The following is a 21,893-nucleotide window of genomic DNA, read 5'->3' on the forward strand; positions in this document are numbered from 1 at the left end:
TAATGTAATATGTTCATTATTTTGTAAAATCATTCTATTTTCTGGTGATAAAACTTAAAGAAAGTAAGTAATTTATAGTTTAAATGATTAAAAACAGTTATCCTTATATTCGAGATTCTGTGTTCGAATCCCCCTCTTAATCTCTCGCTTGCATAAAAACGAAAAAATCACATACAGAAAATGCATCTCACCAAAGAGCCTATAGTCTCCAACATTTCCAGCTAAACAAAATTAGCAATTGGTCTGTCACTGACCAAAGGTACCCATCATATTATTCTAGTCGTCATACTTATTACCGTTACCTAAATCTGGAAAAAGTCAGCATAACTAAGAGTCTAGGGAGGAGAGAAATTTGTTCTTCTTGTGAGGAAATAAAAAGTAAAAAATAAAAAAATGTGATTGATATACAGATAAATTGAATAGAAAAATGAAAATAAAAATACAAAGAAAGAAAAAGAGAAGCGCAGGCTTCCAGCACCAGCAAGCCAAACCCACACACAATAATATACCTTCCTTCCAAGACATTCAAAGCACCTCCGCGAGAAAAAGAGTAGAGCTCAAGAATTCTCGCTTCTTTGTACGGAGAGAAAGGAAAAGAAAGATTGAAACTTTCAATTCAATTCCATTTCAAAGCAAACTCAAGGCTGAAGGTGAGAAAGAAAAGAAAATGACAGAAATGGATGATGGCTCTTCGAGACCTCCACAAATCTCTGAAATGTTTCAGAAATTCGCTCTCGCTTTCAAGACCAAAACTTTCGAGTTCTTTGCTGAAGAGGAAGCTGAGGACTCCGATAGCTTAGCACTTCTCGACTCTGCTGAAGAGGTCATCACAGACCAGAAGGTCGTCGTCATCAAACCAGACGGAGCAGCGGCGGACCACAAGGACTCACAGCTACAAATTACACCGAAGAAGCCTAATTTGAGCGAAACCCAAGTGAAGAAACCAGAGCTTTCGGCGGTTACAAGGTCTTTGAGCAGAACCCAGATCAGACCTATCAATACCCAGATGACCCAGACTCTGCTTTCGTCGATTTTTGCTACGGTTTCGTCGTTTGAAGCTTCGTACCTTCAATTACAGACTGCCCATGTGCCTTTTGTTGAAGAAAATCTCAAGGCAGCTGATCGAGCTCTGATCTCTCACCTTCAGAGGCTCTCAGAATTCAAGCATTTTTATAGAGATTTTTGTACAAGTTCTAATTTTGGTTCTGATATTCCAATTGGGTCTTGCTTGGAAGCTCAGGTGCAAGAGAATCAGAGCAAGCTTAGGACTTTGGGAACCATGTCCAACAGGTTACAGACAGAGATTGATCAAAAAGACAATGAAGTTATGGCTCTGAGGAAAAAATTGGGTGAGATTCAAAAGTCTAATTTGAAACTATCTAAGAGGTTATCTGCTACTTTGAATTCTCCTTGTGAAGTTTTGTTGTCCGTTAGAGTCTTTGATTCGGTTCTACATGATGCTTGTAGATTAACACACAGATTTACTAAAATTTTGATAACTTTGATGGAGAAAGCTGGGTGGGATTTAGATTTGGCTGCTAATTTAGTTCATCCTGATATTGAGTATGTTAAAAAAGCGCATAACCGGTATGCTTTCTTGTCATATGTTTGTTTGGGAATGTTCAAAGGTTTTGATTCAAAAGGTTTTGGTTTAGATGAGAGTGATATGTTGTGTAATGGGCATGGTCCGGAGTTGGATAAGAATAAGGCTTCTTTGAAGCAATTACTTGAGCACGCGTCAAGCAATCCAATGGAGTTGTTAAGTAGAAATCAAAACTGTGAATTTTCAAGATTTTGTGAGAGCAAGTATCAAGAGATTATCCACCCCACCGTGGAATCTTCAATTTTTAGTAATTTGGATAGAAACCAAGTTGTGTTGAGTTCATGGAGGTCTTTGAGTGTATTCTATGATTCATTCGTTAGCATGGCTAGCTCAATATGGATGCTCCAAAAGTTGGCCTACTCCTTTGATCCAGCGGTTGAGATATTCCAAGTGGAAAGAGGCATAGATTTTTCAATCGTGTATATGGAAGATGTCACTAGGAGATTAATGTTGCCAAGTACAACCAGGATGAAAGTTGGGTTTACAGTGGTTCCGGGTTTTAAGATTGGAAGGACAGTAATTCAATCCCAGGTTTATTTAAGTGGCCTGAAATGTACAGAGTAGTGGCAAGTCATATTCTGCTGGTTAACATGTTAGTGGCAATGACATAGGCAAAGACAGGAGGTGATCAAGATTAGGCTGTTGATCTTTTGATCTTAAATGCTTGGTTTCTTGTTCAATGTCAGATGGAATTCAGCGTATGTGAGTTGGAATATGTAAGTTAAAGGATGCATCAATTACTATGCTCAAGAAGGAAGCTCTGTAATATGCACTCAAAGAGATGCTGCTGAACCTCTTTTGACAGATACATGCTACCTGGTTTGTGACTTTGGTTTTTCTTTGTATATGGTTTTCTGTTGAGACCTATGTAGACTGAACTGTATAGAACCCTTTCTCTTCCATTTTTCGGTGTTTATCTGACACAATACACTTGCCAAGTTGTGTAGCCTAGTTTGTTTGTATGGACTTTGAAAAAAGCCACTAATGGATACTAACAATTGACATTTTTTTCTTTTCATGTACATGGTCTAATGAATGTTGTAGATCCACCCTCACCTAGTAACAAAGCCCAACAGATCTATCTTTTAGTGGTTTTACTAGTAAATGGATGTTAAACTCTATACCTTGTGTTGTCTGGTCTGTTGGGTAGGAAAAACATCCCCTTATATACAACTGGTGAGGTACTTGTCCCAAACAGTCTAGGTTTGGCTCAGCCGCCAAATGGGTGTTGCAAAGAAAGTCTCTTTTGATTGATTTAAATTCTGGTCAGGCCTGAGAAAGTTGCTACCTGAATAGAGAATCTCCATTAGAACCATTTGAATTTTTTTGTTCTGAAAGAGAATGCTAGGCTTTGGGCTTTTTTGCCTCCATTGTCCGGTCCACTGACTCTTGAGAAACCATTTTGCAGAGATAAAATAACAAAATAAAATACACTTGGGTCCAGGATGTAACTTTTTTCAAGCACTTCTCAACTTTTACTTTTCAGTCAACTAAAGCTGCTACACCATCCGGGAACTTCTCAAGTTTGGTCCAAAACCCATCATTAGACTGCATGGTTATTTTGTATTAGTATTAGGCTATCGCCAGCATGGGCCAAAAAAAAAAGAGGAAATATTTAGCTCTTTAGTCCTTCTTCAGGGCCACATGTAGCCTAACTGTAGCTCAGGTCAAATATTTTTCTTAGTGGATCATTTTGTGCAACTGGAAACTAACGGACAGATTCAAGGGCTGTTATTAAAGGTGTGCTGACGTTAGCTAGCAGTTATATTTTTTTTTCTTAACATTTAAAAAATAAGTTTATTTGAGAGATACCTTTGTAGGGTTCACTATGTATTGTATTTCACTAATCCAAACTGTCTATTTTGTAGATATTCATTCAAATATCATCTCTACAGAAAAAAAAAACTTGAATCCGATATTATTTGACCACTCAATTGAAATATTGAAATTTTAGTACTTTCTTGAAGCACCGTGTTAATTGATTTTGTAGGACACAATTGAATGTCGAAACAATTTCCAATTTGTCTAATTTTTTTGCTAGGATGATCTATGAATGTAGAATTAAAAATATATGGTTTGGATCGTTGAAAAAATTCATAGGGGACCCTAAATGGTGTCCCTCAAATAATTTATTTGAGGGATCCCTTAATAGAAGGGGACTGTATATATATAGGAAGCTTCAGTTGAGGGATTCCTTAATAACCTTATTTTAGGGACACCCTTGTAGGACCCATTCTACTGTATTTCACTAATCTAAATCATCTATTTTGTAGATATTCAAAGATCATCTGTACAAAAAAAAAAAACAATTGAATCTGATATCATTTGACCACTCAATTAAAATATTGAAATTTTAGTACTTTCTTGAAGTACCGTGTTCATTGATTTTGTATGACACAATTGGATGTTGAAACGTATATAATTTTTTACTTAGGATGATCTATAAATGTAGACTTAAAAATAGATGGTTTGGATCGTTGAAAAAAAATTCATAGGGGACCCTAAATGGTGTCCCTCAAATAAAATTATTTTAGAGATCCCTTAATATAAGGGGACTGTAGGAAGGTTTAGTTGAAGGATTCCTCAAATAAACTATTTGAGGGACACTCTTGTAGGGCCCACTATATATTGTATTTCACTAATCCAAATCGTCTATTTTGTAGATATTCATTCAAAGATAACATCTACAACAAAATCACTTGAATCCGATATCATTTGACCACTCAATTGAAATATTGAAATTTTTGTACTTTTAAAGCATCTTGTTCATTGATTTTGTAGGATGCAATTGGATGTTGAAACGGTTTCGATTCGAGGGACACCTTTTAGGTACTCTAAATCCTAAATAATTTTATTTGAGGGATACCCTTTAGGGTACCTTACGAAATTTTTTTTCAACAATCCAAACCATCTATTTTTTAAGTCTTCATTCATAGATCATTCCTGCAAATAATTAGACAAATCGGAAACCATTTAGATATCTAATTTTGCCATACAAAATTAATGAATAAGGTGCTTCAAGAAAGTACTAAAATTTCAATAATTCTATTGAGTGATCAAATGATATCGGATTCAAGTGATTTTTTGTAAAGTGATTGTGACTGTTAGAGTTGGAGATGAGAAGCACTTTGTGAGTGAGTGCTTCCTACTTTATGAAACAATTATTTTAACTATCGAGCATTATCCTAAGTTAAAATCCTAAATATAAGACAATATTTTGACAATTTATGTAAACTCCCCAATAGATGCTCTTACATTCTTAATAGGGAAAACAAAAAGGATGAACTTGCTTTTGTGAAATTTGTTGAAAAGGAGGTAAGGCCTGGAAAAAGGGAGGATGAGAGTCCAAATCTGACCTTGGGTCTAGGACTAATTATCTTATTTATTGCTCACATTGCTTGGTTATCTTCTTTAAATACTACTGATAACCAACATGGTCTTAATGATTTTTGCAAAGGTCTCCTTATTTGCCGGCAGATATGGGAAGCTCGCAACAACCTCATTTTTAAGGATATAGCACCCTATCCTGCGCGAGTATTGCCAATCTCATTCACCTGGACTACTGGAAGGCGAATCACAAGCTCAAGAAACCCAAGCAGGTTGTTCCCTATATCAAATGGAAGCCTCCTCCCTTTGGTTGGATCAAGCTCAACTTCGATGGATTAGTCAAAAATGGTGTTGCTACCATTTGTTATTAGAAATGACAACACCCACACTCTTCTCGCTGGAGCTAAAAATATTGGAGTCAATTCCATTACTGTGGTTGAATGCCTTGCTCTGAGAGATGGTCTAGCTCATGTAGTTCATCATGGCTGGCGTAATATCATAATTGAAGGTGACTCTAAAGTGGTCATTGATGTTGTGAACAAGAAATGCTCTACCCCTGGAGTATTCTGCAACATCTCCAAGATGTCTCACACTTGGCCTCTTTTTGTAATTTGATTAAATTAAAGCATGCTTTCAGAGAGGCTAACTCAGTTGCTGATGCTTTAGCTTCCTTGAGTCACTCTATGACCCCTTACAAGCTTTGGGTCGATAGTCTCCCTCTTTCTGTTGTTAATTCCTTTTACCTTGACCTTTTCGGGCCTGCGTTCCCCTGTGCGTCTAAGTTTGTGTAATTTTCCTTTTTCCTCATAAAAAAAGAAAAAAAGTAAAAAAGTAAAAGTAAAAGCACAAGAGCTTGTGTTTTAGTTTTGAGCTTATAGTGGATCCATGTTTGGATCGATCATGTTCGAAAGTCATTATTTTTTGGTCAATCTTATTTTGAAGTCATATTTGTTATGTAATGAAACCCTTCATTTAGTTGGCGAGCTACCTGGTGTCTCAAGGGCAGGGGTTTGAAACCCGTTGGAAGCACTTTGTGGCTAGAGACGAGCCGAACTCTGAACAGGATTTAATTCCAACCTTCGAATGTGGGGACACCTCGTGGTATTTACCTTTATTAAAAAAAAAATAAACAATAAAAAAACCTTCATTTTGGCATTAATAATTCTTATGCTAATTTTGACAACTTCGGTTCGGAATGACAAAATATTTGTGCTCTTGCAATTGTCCTCTTCGAATAACATTTTTATTTGATGGATCATAACTCTTGTGGCAGAGAACCCCACCCCAACAAAGAAATCTTAAAACTCTAGGCTCCTAGCTGAAGAAATAAATAAACAAGGCAGATGCAGATGAAGTTAGGGGCAATTATTGTACTTGAAAATCATATAAAGCTTGTCCTCCTTCTACTTACCTCATTTACTCCCATGTGAATCTGATGGGCATGGGCATGGGCATGGGCATGGGCGTGCTCTCTCTCTCTCTCTCTCTCTCTCTCTCTCTCTCTCTCTCTCTCTCTCTCTCTCTCTCTCTCTCTCTCTCTCTCTCTCTCTCACACACACACACACACATATAAAGCATGTTCTCCTTCAATTCATTCATTATTAAGTTTTCTTCCTAATTTGGAGAAGCAGAGACCCAAGCTTGGGTTTCTTCTTTTGTGAAAGAATCAAACGTGCATCGATTGAGAAAGTGTTAGAAAATTTAGAGTGCTACTAAATGAACCCTAAAATTAACTGAGTGCACCCTACCAAACTATTTATTGAATTACTAATCTACCCTAATATAAAATGACCAAAAAAGATATATTGAATTGTGAAACAAATATAATTTTAATAAGTACATCCTACTCACCATATCCAACCCTAATCAAACGTAGAGAAGTTTTTGTTTTTGCTTGATGCCAACGGCAAACAACGTAATGAGCATTGACGGTAGTGCAAAGAGGTGTCATTGAATGTTTGTTCGCTTGCCCCTTCCTTTGCCAACCAACAGCCCTCCATTGCTGCCCAACAACTCCTCCATTAGACATGAAGGTTAAAGAAATTATTAAGAGACCAAATCTGAAAGTGGAAGACCATCTAACTATTCATAACAATCATTGAAGATATTAGTTGGATCTAAAGTTCAAATATAAGAAGGCATTTGGGAATTAGTTTTCAAGTTTTCATTTGAATCAAGTTTGCAATAGCTATTAGACCCATATGGCGTGTATTGTCGAACCAGTTTGAACAAATTCATTATTTGAAGACTAAATCAAAAATCCCCATTAAGATGATTTTTCTTTTTTTAAAAAAAAAAGATAAAAAAGAAGAAGGAATTTGCAGAAATAAAAACCCAAATTTGTTCAAATTGACACATTTTAATGTGAAGAACAAAAGCTTTAGAAGAAATTAAAATATGACGTGGCAAATTAGATGTGATATAGTGTATTAGGGTGTACCAAGGGTATTTTTAGTAGTTAAATAGGGTGTACTTAGTTAATTTTATATTTTGATTTAAATGTTAGGGTGTACTTAGATCATAGGGTGTATTCAGTTAATTTTAGAGTTCGTTTAGCATAACTCAAAATTTATTAGAGTTTTCTAAAATTAAATGAAAATTAAAATTGAAGAGATATGTACCTCTTCAAGTTTGAAGTAATGCATCTTCTAAGTTAACAGATGCATCACTTGACTTTTCAAATAAAGTAACATATTTTGGGAAGACTCATCAACATATATAAGTAGGCAAGACCTACATGTATTAGATAGACTAAGATATAACTTTTACATATACATATATATTCATTACATAGTGCAGTATAGAGATCTTTGTAGAGTCTCATATATGAGCTCATATGAGAGAGTTCAACACCATCGTGGTTCGCTTGGGCCTTATGATTGGAATCGCTACTATTGTAAGGACGGGGTCATTGTATCTAAGGAGACAAGCGTCTATCAACCATGAGCACCCTAATGGGGCGTAAATTGTCTTAAAAACAAAATGTCTAGCACTTGCCTCGACCATTATTTCCAAATTTTTCTAATCCATATCATGTTAAGTTAGCACTGTGTATGTTTGTAAGCATGCATGGTTTTTTTAGCAAGAATTCGTAAAAATTATTTCTGAATTTTGTACGCATTAAATATAGCAATTAGACACTGTTTTCAAACAGAAAGAAATATGATGTTGTTGACAAGAGTAAGAGTGATTCATCAATTATTATAGCATGCAATCGAGGAGAATTTGAACGATCACAATAGAGAATCTCTGAAACCTTAATGCAATGGCATTTCAGCCTTGTGAATGATGGAAATCCTGTCTCAAGAATATTCCTAGTTGGTATTTGGTTCCTGAGATTTGTTTAGTTGGCGAGGAATGTGAGAAAATTATATTTAAAAAATGGGAAAATGAAATATAAAGAAAGTGACCCAATTCAATCGGGATTTAGATAATGGGGGATTTTGATTGGCAAGCTCAAGAATAGTGTTAGAGATAGTGTTGAATACTGAATTTCTCTAGTACTTTGACCCAATTCATCTAAGATTTGGGTCTTAGCGTTGGAGATCATCCAAAACACCTCAACAATGTTTCAGTTTCATATATTAATAAATACAATCCTTTCAACCATGCTGAAGTCACAAGAGATTAGTCATACAAATGCTTGAATGTATAGAACAAAACTTGTGCAAGTATAATAAAATTAATATTAGGAGGATTTTCCAAAGTAGATTAATTTCCTCATTCCCAAAAAAAAAAAAAAAAAAACAAATATCTATAATATAGAGAAAAGAATAATTCCTCTCTAGCCAAAGATATTTGAAAGAAAATATTTGGATTTGACATCGAAGTTAAATTTGTTAAAACAAACTAGAAAACATTGATTGTATGAATTTGAAATAACTGGACATTATTTTATTTAATTTATTAGGCTATGGCGGAAAATGGACACAGTACATGTGGAATAAATTTCAAATCCCAAATGACTCCTTGTAATGAGTCATTTGAAATTAATTTATTTTCTTCATTTCATTCTTATTCAAATTTAGCATGTATTGATTGTAGTAGTTAACATAAATGATTTAACCTTATAATATCATCTAAATCTCCTAATTTGAAATCACCAATTCTCATTTTGGGATTGTGGGATTTTAAGTAAAAGAAAATTTGAACAGTAAACAATGCATGTTTTAAGAAGTTTATGCTTTCTAATTAAGAAGTGCAAACTACATGATTAAAAAAAAAAAATGCAAACGCAAGGCCACCAAGACTTCAACTCTAAATCAAAGATATGGCACCCTCATTATAGAATTTCGCATGGCAGGTCATGAAGCAAAGAAGAGCAAAGGTATCAGCCCAGTCCATACTGCTTGGGCCTTATTAAGCTTTTGCATTGGGCTTTTGCATACGTAACTCATTTGGATCTAACCCGTGACTTGCACGTGTCTTATTATGTCTGATTTGGGGCCCATCTCAATATATGCAGTTTTTGTTTTTGCCAAACATCTTTCATATACATAGTCGAATAATCGGAATAAGTTACAAAAGTTTTTAAGTGTATCTATGGGTATCTATTATAAGTATAATATTTATTATTCATGGTATCACGGTATAATGTGATTGATAATGATGTTGTAGATTGAGAAAAAAGTATATAATATTGGTAGGGAGCTGATTTTCCCACTCCCTTTTGCTTTTTAATAATTTTAATCAATTTTATTCTTTTTTATTCTTTCTCTTTCCTATTCTACCCTTACCCTATTTGCTGTTTCTCTTTCTTCTCCACTCTCTCTATTTCGATAGTGAGCCAAGAGCCCCATTTTGCATCATATTTGAATATGTGGACCTTGGCCGACATGCCTCCTCCATCCAGCACCACCCACCTCTGCCTCTAAAGTCACTAGCTCCTCCTCAAATCGTTCGATGATTTCAAACCATCGTCCCAACCCCCATAGTTCTCAGAATTACCACCCTTGCTGCCGCCTGCTCCATGGGCCGAAGGTGACTTCAATTTCCCGAACCCTGGGCTCTCCTTCACGACTGGTGGGTTGTTTTGTCGATTTCCCAAATTCGACGACAAAACAAGAAAATGTCGCACTTCCAATGCGACATTGTTTCACTCCACTTCTTCTCCCACAAATACATCCATGAGATCGAAAACCTAATCAACCCAGCGTGCAATCTCGCCTTATGATAGTCCATGGGGTTGTGGGTTTTCTGGGTTCTAATCTCACCGGCGTCCACGAGATTGAATAATATGTTTTCTAGTTTATTATATAACCTTCATGAATACATTAATGGGAGAGAACAAAAGGGGGGAGAATTGGAAAATTCTCAACATTTAAGGTTAATGATTTTAACTTAATTGAATTTTCATGATCTGGGCTTGCTTAGGCTTTCAACTTCTTCTACCTTGGCTATGTTATCACTTGTATCAGGATCATTGAATGATTGCTCTTGTTGTTCATGGTTATTAATTTGTTTCTTTGGGTAAGTCGAAGAGAGATATGGGGCAAGAGGGATTTCATGAGATTTTATAGGATAAGAGTAGAATAGGAAAGAGAAAGAGCAAAATTGATTAAAAAGTATTAAAAAGAAAAAGGGAGTATAACTGGAGAAAAGGGGAGTGGGAAAATCAGTTTCCTATTGGTGACAAACGTGTTAGCCAATGACGGATCCAGGATTTTTACCCTAAGCAGTCATGATGCAAAAGTTTTGAAAATTTTTTTTATCAAAAATAACACTGTAATATTGACCTTAATTGCTAATAAAAAAGTAGACAACCCAAATATTAACCTTTGATCAAGGTAAAAGAAGAAAAAAATGAGAGAGAGAGAGAGAGAGAGAGAGGAGACATAAATTATCTAAACAAGTTTTCTTTTAGTAGAAAAGTTGATATAGATTCAAATTCCCATTAAGCAGTTGGGTTTAATTCTCGAATTTGGTTGACTTTGGAGAAATCATTAGGTAGTACCGTATTACCAAGTGGCATTTGCCATGTGGTAGTACGGACGAATAATAAAACGACACATGCACATCAATTAATGAGAAGGGAAGAACTAGGTTATATTAAGAGTGCTGCTAAATGAACCCTAAAATTAACTGAGTGCACCCTATTACCAAACGTAGAGAAGTTTTCATTTTTGCTCGATGTCGACGGCAAACAACGCAATGAGCATTGACGGTAGTGCAAAGAGGTGTCATTGAATGTTTGTTTGCTTGCCCCTTCCTTTGCCAACCAACAGCCCTCCATTGCTGCCCAACAACTCCTCCATTAGACATGAAGGTTAAAGAAATTATTAAGAGACGAAATCTGAAAGTGGAAGACCATCTAACTATTCATAACAATCATTGAAGATATTAGTTGGATCTAAAGTTCAAATATAAGAAGGCATTTGGGAATTAGTTTTCAAGTTTTCATTTGAATCAAGTTTGTAGTAGCTATTAGACCCATATGGCGTGTTGTCGAACCAGTTTGAACAATTTCATTATTTGAAGAATAAAAAAAAAAAACCCCATTATGATGAGAAAAAATAAAAAATAATAAAAAGAAGCAATTTGCAGAACAAATAAAAACCCAAATTTGTTCAAATTGACACATTTTAATGTGAAGAACAAAAGCTTTAGAAGAAATTAAAATATGATGTGGCAAATTAGATGTGATATAGTGTATTAGGGTATATCAAGGGTATTTTTGGTAGTTAAATAGGGTGTACTTAGTTAATTTTACATTTTGATTTAAATATTAGGGTGTACTTAGATCATAGGGTGTACTCAGTTAATCTTAGGGTTCGTTTAGCATCACTCTATATTAATGAACGTTAACCAAGAAAAATCTGAGAAGCCATGATCGTCTATTCTACGCGTAGCCATTGGTGTTTTTTTTATATCCGTAGCCATGGGAGCATGATCAGAATAAGAAGCAATGTCCTCAAATTAACCACCACCACCCCCCACCCCCACCCCACCCCACCCCACCCCACCCCCCTCTCCGAAAAGAATAAGACCCCTCTCTCCGAAAAGAATAAGACCCCTCTCTCCGAAAAGAATAAGAAAATTAATCCATGGTTTTCTTTATTGAAGTACTAGTACACAAGGAAAGAATTGGGGCCCGATAATAATTTCAATTGAAATCTGTAGAGAATGAAAAACAGGGAGTAGAATAAGAGGAAGATGCAGATCCAAGGCATCCCCAGCAATCGTACCAATCATCAAGTCAGCTTTTTCCTCATCTTAAAACATATCTCCAGATTTCCTCATCTAAGAAAAGGTAAACAGGGAGAGTCGGCAATGTGTAATAGTATTTTATGTATAAAAATTTATAGTTAACATAAAATTTTATTTGTTTATTTTGTATTTGACTTATAGGTAGTATTCTAATTTATGTTTCTAATTTATTGGTAGTCTTGTAATTTATGTTCTTAACTTATAGGTAACATGATTTATCAAGGAAAGAATTCAAAATGGAAATAATGCATTAAATTTAGATTTTCAATGTGTTTTCCTTATTTACATCAAAAGGTAAAATTGACACAACAAAAAAAAGTAACAAATATCAAAGAATCGACATCTAAAACCAAAAATGTGTGGACTAAATCCAACAACAGCTAATCATTTTGAACCTAAATCTAAGAAGCCCTTCTTTTAATCTTTTGGAACCATGTGCAAGATGTGAACATTTCACTGGGAAGTTGAAATTGGAAAGTACTTGATCATTACTAGTGATATGTGTGTAGTGACTGGTGAGAAGATGTTCTGGGCTTTGCTGTTATATTGATCAGACTACGTAGGTGAAGCCTATATAGCATCTTCAGCTAGCAATTGGCATGCCCAAGGCCTAAGCTCTATGAGTTTGAGCACTCAGTTTACGTGCCCATGGCCCTATGCCCTTGGGACAAAAGCCAATATTTATGTACAAGGTACAACAATATAGATGATATAGAGTGTCTTGGCCTAATATAGCAGACTTCAAATCAAAACTTGAAAGAAACTACTGAAAAGAAATTCAGAAACATTGGGGCGCTGGATAGATTGGGGAAGCATATGCATATGTAAAAAAGAGCTAGCTTCACGACATATATGTATAAAAAAAAGGAAGAAGAAGCTGAATTTCATAAGTTTTTCTAGGAGTGAGCGCAGTCCAGTTCAGTCTGGTTTCCAATTCACATTGAAATTGGAATCGGTAATATTCAACCGGTGCGACTCGGTCTGATTTTGGTGAAAAAAATGTATGGAACTAGTCTGTCTGATTTAAACTGGTTCGATGCGGCTTTCGGTTTTTCTGATTTTGACCGGATAAATATATATTTTTTCAATTTTTTTTTTTTACAAATTCCAACTAAAATTTTATTTTTTGGGCTTAAAAATTCACAAATAATCCAATTTCATGCAAAGAGAGATGATTTGGCCTGGAAAAGAAAGGTGCTTTGAAGTTGGACTTGAGGAAATATTAGTTATGGGATTATAAATTTAGCATTGGACTTAAATAATTTTAAAAAAAAATATGTAGCCAGTCCGGTGTGGTTTTGTAAGATGTGAAACCGACACCGAAATTGGGTTGAACCGGTCCGATCCAGTTCGGTGCTAGTTTGTTCAACAAGGTTTTTTTCCCCTTTTTTTCATCCGGTGCTGCTCGGTAGTTTGGTTTTCCAGTCTTGATGCCCACCCTTAAGTTTTTTTGGTGGAGTTGAGTTACAAAGACAAATCTTTCAAGTGTACTTGTATTTTTTTTTTCTTTTTTTCAAGTAAAAGGGATTCCAATCGGGGACGAATCGAGGATTTTAAAATGGACTGGGCTGGATTTACCTTACAAAGAAATTCGATGGTACAAGTGAATTTTATTGATAACAAAAAATGATATACCTAGTTAGGGAATACATAAGATAGAAGCTAGTAAAAAAAGAAAATAATAAATAAACATGCAATGCAAATACCAAAAAAAAATTAAAAAAAATAAGTTTCAGAGTCTTTAAATTAAAATCATTAATTATTGATATTATCAACTCTTTTTTATTTTATGCCAATGTGTTCCCACCACAGAGGTGGTGGATTTCCCCTTCCCCCATGACACCCAAGATCGAACCTCAATGGGGTTTCTTTCCTCCAATGTAATTATAAAAAATAAAAATAAGAACTAATTTTTTTTATCGAGTGTAAATATTACATCATATTTTTTAAAATTAAAGAAAAAATCCATATGGGCTATAGCCCATATAGCCCCCAACATAAATTAGTCCCTAATTCCACTCTGATCTTGGGTGAAAGTACTGGTTAGTGTTCAATTTTTTCACTCAGAAAGATCGTCACAAAAAGAAATATCACTAGACCAAGAATTAACTAATGATATTCACATACTTAATAAGTTACTTATCTTGTTGGATGAAAATTGATCAACACTTCATATGTGTACCCCAAAAAAACACAACCCTTAAAAATATGCACAAGCTTTTATTTATTAACTATGGGATTTTGGTTAGATGGTTTAGCATGTTAATTAAGTTAAAATGCTACCATAGGTCTTTGAACACGATTGACTCTTGAGATATATATAGATATATCTTCATAACTAAAACCCGTCCATTTTCATATGGGTTCTTCACCATTAGCATGTTTTAGATTCCAAAATGTTCCCCTTCAATAAACAATGACTATCTAGTAAATAACCATGCAACCCAAAGTTTTTAGAATCTAATATTAATTAAGAAAACTTAGGATAGTAATAAGATTATAGGATTCCCTTGTACTACTTAATGTTGAGAAATAAGAGAAACCCTAATCCTTAGTAGGGGGAGACACCCACATTTGCAGGAGTGCTGAAAAATCCATCTTTCATGAGCATGTCCTCTCCTTCCTGCACAAATCCAATCACAAAAATTCATAAATAAGCCAATCAAAGAGATAACTAGCTAGCTAGGGTTTCCATCTAAGAAACTCAGATCGATTTAGTACCTGCTGGCGCATGTTTGTTTTCTTCACGGGCTGATCAGGCATAAGGCCGAAGTGGATGTGAGGGAAGTGGGCCCACTGAGAGAAAACAAAGCAAATGCAACGCACCCACAAAATTAACAAGTAATTTAAGATATAAAAAAAATCCAAAACCTATAAAAGTCAAACAATAGCTCCTCATAAAATAATCATATAAATATATATGCATATGAATCCAATTTTTTTAAACAGAACCCTAACTAGCTATCTAGCTGGTTATCTGTATGTATGTATGTATGTACTGGTACGGAAATGAAACCCTAGCTAGCTAAAGTAGAAGAAAGCTTAATTATAAAAGGGATTACATTCTTTGCAGCAGCACTAAAGGCCTCCCTGTGGCTTATATCAGGATTTCCAGCTTTAATACGTTGAATCTCATCCCTGCAGGTTAATTATGTTTATAATCTCATGGTCATGCATATTTGTAGAGAATTAAGAAAGTATAAAGGTAAATTTAATCATGTTAATTAGTTTAATTTGTCACTTACTTGATAAATCGGTTGTAGGCAGATGGCACTCTCTGTCTCTTCTCCGGAGCTGGCCATCGGACATAGACATTTCACAGACAGACAAAAACAGACAGATATACATTATAATCAATTCGCTGGATTTTTTTTTTCTTGTCAAAAATATTAATGTGTCTGTGTGGCAATGTTCTTAATTAGTATATCTTTTCTTGATCAGAACCATGATTTGAATACTACTGTTGAAGAATAGCGGAAAGAAGAGAAATGTATGGTTGTAGATCTAAAGTGGGCTTGAATTCTTGCCATTAGACTGAGAACTAAATCTGGAAGAACATGAAAGAAGAAAGCTGCACATGAAATAAATGTGTGCTAAAGATTATTGTCTCTCTCTCTCGATCTTATAAACACCAAGCTATAGCTAGAAACCTTGGGAACTGTTCAAGAGTAAGCTCAAATATTCAAAAGTTAGCATGGCTTCTCTTTTCAAACTTTTTTCTGGATTGGCAAAGAGACTGCTGTTTACCAAAAAGGCCAAATAAAGTGAACGGATTCAGAAAGAAAAAAAAAAAAGAATCCACTACGCCAAAAGAGATATAAACTAAAGCAAACATGAAAAAAGTAGTGTAAACCAAGAAAGCCATTTCCTCAGCTGGGTTGTGGTGTGCTTATAGTACAAAAGAAAAAGACTCACGTCTATTGACAGCAGCAGGAGGCTTAGGTATCTCCTGATGATCAAGGCCTCCTCCCCGAATCGCCATGATTGATTCATTTGTGTAATTAGGCTGTTGATTCATCAATGTGTTTGATGACGGGGCATTTCTCATGTCCTCCTGCTATGTATAATTACACACGATCCCATCAGATCATCAATAGATAATAAATGCGCAAGGTTATTCGCACTCTCAGTTCATCATTTATGTACTTATTTAGTTAGTACATTGATTTTGAAGTGCAGAATGACGATACTTGAGAGTTTGAATAGCAGATTCCAAACAAATTCATACAAACTAAATGTGAGCATGAATGATACACTATTTGTACATACATTTAATCACCCAGAAAAGAAAACCTACTAGGAGATTGTGAGGAGTATTGAAGAAAGGATGTGGAAGGTGTTGGTTATTTGGGGGAGGAAGAAGAAGGGCACGCATGTTGACTGAGAGAAGGTTGCTGCAGTGGCCACATCGAACAGTCACAGTCTTGAACAAACTGCTGCAAGGAACACTCACCTAATAATAGCAACACTAATATATGTTAACCAAGCAACTTATACATATATATCTGCACATAAATTAATAATAATTAAAACCAAAAAATTAATTATAGATTTTAATGCAAGGCAAGAGTAGTGAGATAAGTACAGCGAGGACAGTGTCACAGAAGTTGCAATGGACATAACAGAGCTGATCGGAGGGAGAGAGGAGGTGTTGTTGTTGTTGTTGCTGGTCCGGTGAATTAAAGGCAGTGGATGAGGCTGCAGCTGAAGACATTCTTTCTTTCTAATTTTAGTGATGATGATATTGATTTGGTGATTTGATTGATGGGATTTTGACTGATCGATCTATCAGTCGGATTTTGATGAAAGGTAGTGGACAGATTTTGGATCTGATCTCTCTGCTTGAGTATTGTTGTTGTTGATGATGAGTTACTATTAAGAAACAAGGAGAGAGAGAGAGAGAGAGAGAGAGAGAGAGAGAGAGAGAGAGAGAGAGAGAGAGAGAGAGTGTGTGTGTGTGTGAAAGAGAGAGAAAAGAAAAAGAGAGATTGCACTAATTATATAGTTGGGCTGGGGATCGGATATGATGGAACATGTTCAGACCCAGAAAGTGTTTCTTTTTTATTTTAATTTCTTGCTCTCTTCAATTCAATGAATTATAGGGGAATTCTTGTTAAAATTTTCCCTATTATATATATATATATATATATTGGCTAGATAGATACAGATATAGATATAGCAACTAGCTGATCATGTACATGTATTTGGTTCGTACAAGTTGGTGATGTATCATAAGCAAGTAGGCCGCTGTACCAAGTTCTTTTTCTTTTTCATAATCAAATTTTAAAATAAAAAAGAAATAAATAAGAGAAGGGAAATGTATGGTTATAATTCCCAAAGGATGTGTATGAGAGAGAGAGAGAGAGAGAGAGAGAGGTGTGCAGAAGCGGCAGAGGTGGGGGAGAGGAAGAGGGAAAGGGACGTGTGCATGGGAGTGATTAGCTTTGGCTCATTCACCTGTTGTTTTCACACTTCAATATTTAGTCGTAAATATTTAAGAGAGAGAGAGAGAGAGAGAGAGAGAGATGAATTTAGAGCCTTTTGTTTTCTCTCATATTCCTCGGTTCTCTACAATTCCATACCGGATTTCCATTCTATCTATCAAATCAAATCTCATATATTTTGCTGATAAAAGTGTACATGTTGTGTTAAGTCTTTAGTTAGCCAGGCGACTATTTTCATTGGCTTTGTTTCTGGGTTTCCCATTGAAGGTCCAATCTCAATTTGCCACATCAGACTTCTTTGGGATTGCTGTCTTGTCTTTGATAATGATGGAATTTTATTCGGTTCACTGGGTAGAATTCTATTATATATAAGAATTTCTTACTAAGAAACCGCGTCCCTTTTCTTCAATCTATATAAATATATCCCGTGTATATAATTATGTCAATTTTAAGACTTACAAATTAAACTTATGTGTGTAGTATCTCTTTTTAATTACCAAATTAATGCTGTACGTAATTAAAGTTCAAAAACTTTAATTCAAGTGGCACATAAGAACGTGTGTGAGGAAATTATTGAGAAAGTTGTAAGTAATTAATTAATTATTTTTTTAAGCAAAGAAATAAAAAAGTCATCATTCGTTTAATTAGTTTTCAAAAGAATATGATCGGCCGCGTATTGCGATGACTCTCGACCGATCATATGTTCAATTAGGAGTGACCGATAGATTAAAATTTTAGAAATTATAATGAGTTGCTCAAATTTCTTTTTCCATAAGAGGAATCAAATCTATTATCTCACCATGTATGTCACTTGAGTTAAAGCTAATGAGCTTACTTAAACAATGAAAGAAAGCCATGGGTTTTGTCTCAAGTGGTGAAGTCAAGTAATTTAAGTTGAGTCCAAAACTATGTAATCCTTTCAAAATCAATCTTAAATGCTGAACACAAAAATTGAAAATCCACGTTTTGTTGGCCATAATAAAAAAAGACGTCATATATTTATAAGTGGTGGCGGAGTCATAGAGGTGCAAGGAGATGCAATTGCACTTTCTTTGGCTGAAAAATTCTTGAAAGATACCGAAATACACCCTTCTATTGGTGCTGGTGCCCACCATATGTTCAACTAAATGCCTTAGAGAGACTTTGATATTCTAAGGGTATTTGGTTGTCTAAATTGTGTTTTTTTAAGCTTTTAACATTATAAATAGTGCTCATTCCCTGAAAATTCTGAGTTCCGCCACTAGTTATAAGAAGCACTCCTATCCACAAATATAATTAATAGCCTGTTAGTTTCATTAAAGTTATGGTGAACATATGGAAATGACTATAAAAAAAAGAAAGAAAATTTAACAGATCTTCTCTTCTAATCTCAAACACACACACTAGCTTGCTCTATTAGGGTGACTTAATTATTCCTCAAGCAAAACTGGAACAAATTAATTGAAGATGACTTGGTAGTTGGGTTACCAGATGACCTGGTAGTAACGGGAACTAAGACAAACACATATTCATAGGATAGATAGGAACACATATCCACCTCTGTGACTTTGTCACCAATCCTTGGATGGAAATTCACCACCAAATTATTATCGCAATAATAACACAATCACACAAAAGGCATTAAAGCTTTTACATTTCCGATTTGACCACTCAGTCCCATCTGTTTCTCTCTCATACATATGTGCACAGGGATACGTAGTTGTCAGTGACAATGTCACAGAACACAGAGAGCTCCCCTTTTCATTTTATTGACCCTTTTTATTTTAAACCACTTCATTTCACCTTTTCCGTAGGACCTTTTTTACATCAAAAGAACTGAAAAATAAAATAAAAAATGGTTTTTTGGGGGGCATTGTTTGACAATTTAGTTAGGCCTTTTCCTACATTGTAGCCCCTAAGCAGAGGGTTTACCTTTTCAGAAAAAGTAAAAAATAAATAAATAAAAACTTAACGTTGCTGAAAAAGATGGCTGTCATTTCTCTTACATTTTTGAAATCTATCACTATCCACCTTCATTTCGAAATTTGCACTTAAAAGGGTAAAATCTCCGGGCATATAGTTAACTTACAAATCACCTCTAGGCCTTTTACCACCAACCAACCTCCCATGCATCTCTGTCTGTCCTCAAGGTTATGTACATAGTACTAGGGATTAATTAAGACTCTGTTTGGTAACCACGCGCAATCAATAAAATGGCTTTTGGCCACCACAAATAGCATCAATGTGGTTTGCTCATTTCAAGAATCAAGACTGGCTACCTCTTCAAAAGTGTTCAGGATTGCTTTAGATGCCAGTGGTTCCACTTCCACCAAATTCCTTGGCAGCTATACATCTAATTAACTAGGTTTCTAGAGTAGGTGACATTAGCTTACAAACCTATACAATTTGAATGTACAAGGCATGTTTTATTTCTTCAGAACTATTTTTGCCCATAAATTTACACACATCTTCTAAACATAAACATAAACATCTATAAAAGAGCTTCAATTGACATGTAATTGTGAGTCGTAATAGTCATTGGTTTAAAATGCGAATTCAAGTTAAAAGTTAAATAATGTCGAGCGGAGTGTGTAGAGGATCCAAATCCTTTTGTTTCATGCATATTAAGATGACCTTGATCAACAAAAAATTATAGAAATTAAGTCACTAGCTGTTGTAATTTGATCCCCCATTGTTAATGGAATATGTAACTGAAGGTAATAATATTTGAATTTAATGGAATATGTTTTTGGTTTTAAGTTTTGGGTATGTAGTATATATCAATCGTGATACATCTAAGTAATAGTGATGTAAGTGGTATATCTAAGTAATGGTGATGTGAGTTGTGTATATTATTTAGGAGTTTTGTTTCCTCTAAAAATGGTATACGATTATCGGTTACTGGCAACCCTTACACAATGTTTTTTGGGATATCTCAAGAGATAATTGAAAATGACAAACAGAAGAGCGGACTGTACTACTTGACATTTCCTACAAACTGATGTACAAGCGAGTTAATTGTAAAGTTTAGAGTGAGAATCTGAAGCAGTATATTTGGTTATGGGACCGCCACCTATGACACCCAAATTTGTTTCCTTCTTCGTTTACTCATTGTGATGCATTAGACTATCACCAGCTCCCAATGTTAATAATATTGAGGCTCAGTAACTAAATAAAAGGTTCTTGTAACGTCCAGTGCTGAGTGCTGAGGCTGAATATAGAGGCATTGTGGCCATGACCATATTAAACACGTGAAGATTGACCGACATTTCACCAAGAATAAGCTAAGGGCTGAAATAGTTGATTTCCCATTTGCGAAGACGATTGAAAATCAATTGGTTGATATTCTTATCATAGAGTGTTTACAATTCATTTGCCAAGTTCAGACATTTATATTTTTGTACACAAATTAAATTTCATATAGTAAAGCATGAAGATATTGTTGTAATTTTAAGAGTTAACTCGTGATTTGGCCCTTATACTTGCACCTATATTTTGATTCACCTCATATCCTTTAAAAATAAAAAATAAAAAAAAGGATATGAACTTTTTTTTTTGTGACTAATTTCCCTTTTACCGTCTAAATCCTCAACATTTCATTAATTTGACATTAAATATGAGGGCATATTGGTCATTTCATACATTAAAAATAATAAATATATAAATTAAAATTAAAAAAATTAAATTTTGAAATAATAATGATAAATTCACCCTCTGTTTGACAACCACTAACATCACCACCCTCTCCTCAATCTCTTTCCCCCTTCTTCTCTTCAACATCCACCAACATCACCATCCTCCACCCTCTGTCTCTTCTCCCCCCATGTGCCCACCCCCTCCTCCTTCTCCCTCCCACTTTCTCTCTTTTACCGTCTCTCTCTCTCTCCCCCTGCCAAGGTTGCACAGAGGAAAACAAAATTTAATAATAAATATCTTGAGATTTTTTGGGTGGCTGTTTGGGTTTCCTGGGGAGTAAGGTGAGGTTAATAATGAAGATCTTGAAATTTTTTGGGAGGCTATTTAGGGTTTTGATCTTGAATAATTTTTTTTGGGTGGCTATTTAGGTTTTCTGGGAGGTGATGGTTGTGGATGTCGAAGAGAGGAGACAGAAGGAGGAGGGGGCGGGTGAAGGGTGGGCGGTTCTAATGTCTGTGAAGAGAGAGAAGAGAGAGAGGGAGATGCCCTTTAGAGAGGGAGACGCACTTTAGAGAGAACAAAAGGAAGAAAAAAAAAAAAAAGATCAAAACCGTAAAGCCTAAGGGAATGGGGCGACGAGAGAGAGAAGGAGGTCGGGGGAGGTGCGTCAGGGGTGGGGCTGTTTGGCCTCGGGAGAA

The 21,893-nt window shown here is 35.3% G+C and overlaps 2 protein-coding genes across 3 annotated transcripts; one reads left to right on the forward strand and one right to left on the reverse strand.

Annotated features, from left to right (window-relative positions):
- Window positions 202–2,621, forward strand: LOC18787473. Its single transcript, XM_007219432.2, has one exon. The coding sequence runs from the start codon at window positions 428–430 to the stop codon at window positions 2,165–2,167; it is 1,740 nt and encodes a 579-aa protein (XP_007219494.2). The 5' UTR covers window positions 202–427; the 3' UTR covers window positions 2,168–2,621.
- Window positions 14,439–17,192, reverse strand: LOC18785859 (axial regulator YABBY 1). 2 transcript variants are annotated; one of them, XM_020556382.1, is made up of 7 exons: window positions 16,722–17,192; window positions 16,434–16,589; window positions 16,052–16,193; window positions 15,382–15,430; window positions 15,199–15,274; window positions 14,858–14,932; window positions 14,439–14,759 (listed from the first exon to the last, which is right to left on the reverse strand). In XM_020556382.1, exons 1-7 carry the CDS (start codon window positions 16,848–16,850, stop codon window positions 14,688–14,690), a joined length of 699 nt encoding a protein of 232 aa, XP_020411971.1. In that variant the 5' UTR covers window positions 16,851–17,192; the 3' UTR covers window positions 14,439–14,687. The 2 variants fall into 2 exon arrangements, with proteins under 2 accessions (XP_020411971.1, XP_007218311.1); XM_007218249.2 differs by having other exon boundaries at window positions 16,052–16,190; window positions 16,722–17,189.

The sequence above is a fragment of the Prunus persica genome, chromosome G2 (genome assembly GCF_000346465.2).
Source record: "Prunus persica cultivar Lovell chromosome G2, Prunus_persica_NCBIv2, whole genome shotgun sequence".
NCBI classification, from domain to species: Eukaryota; Viridiplantae; Streptophyta; class Magnoliopsida; order Rosales; family Rosaceae; genus Prunus; species Prunus persica.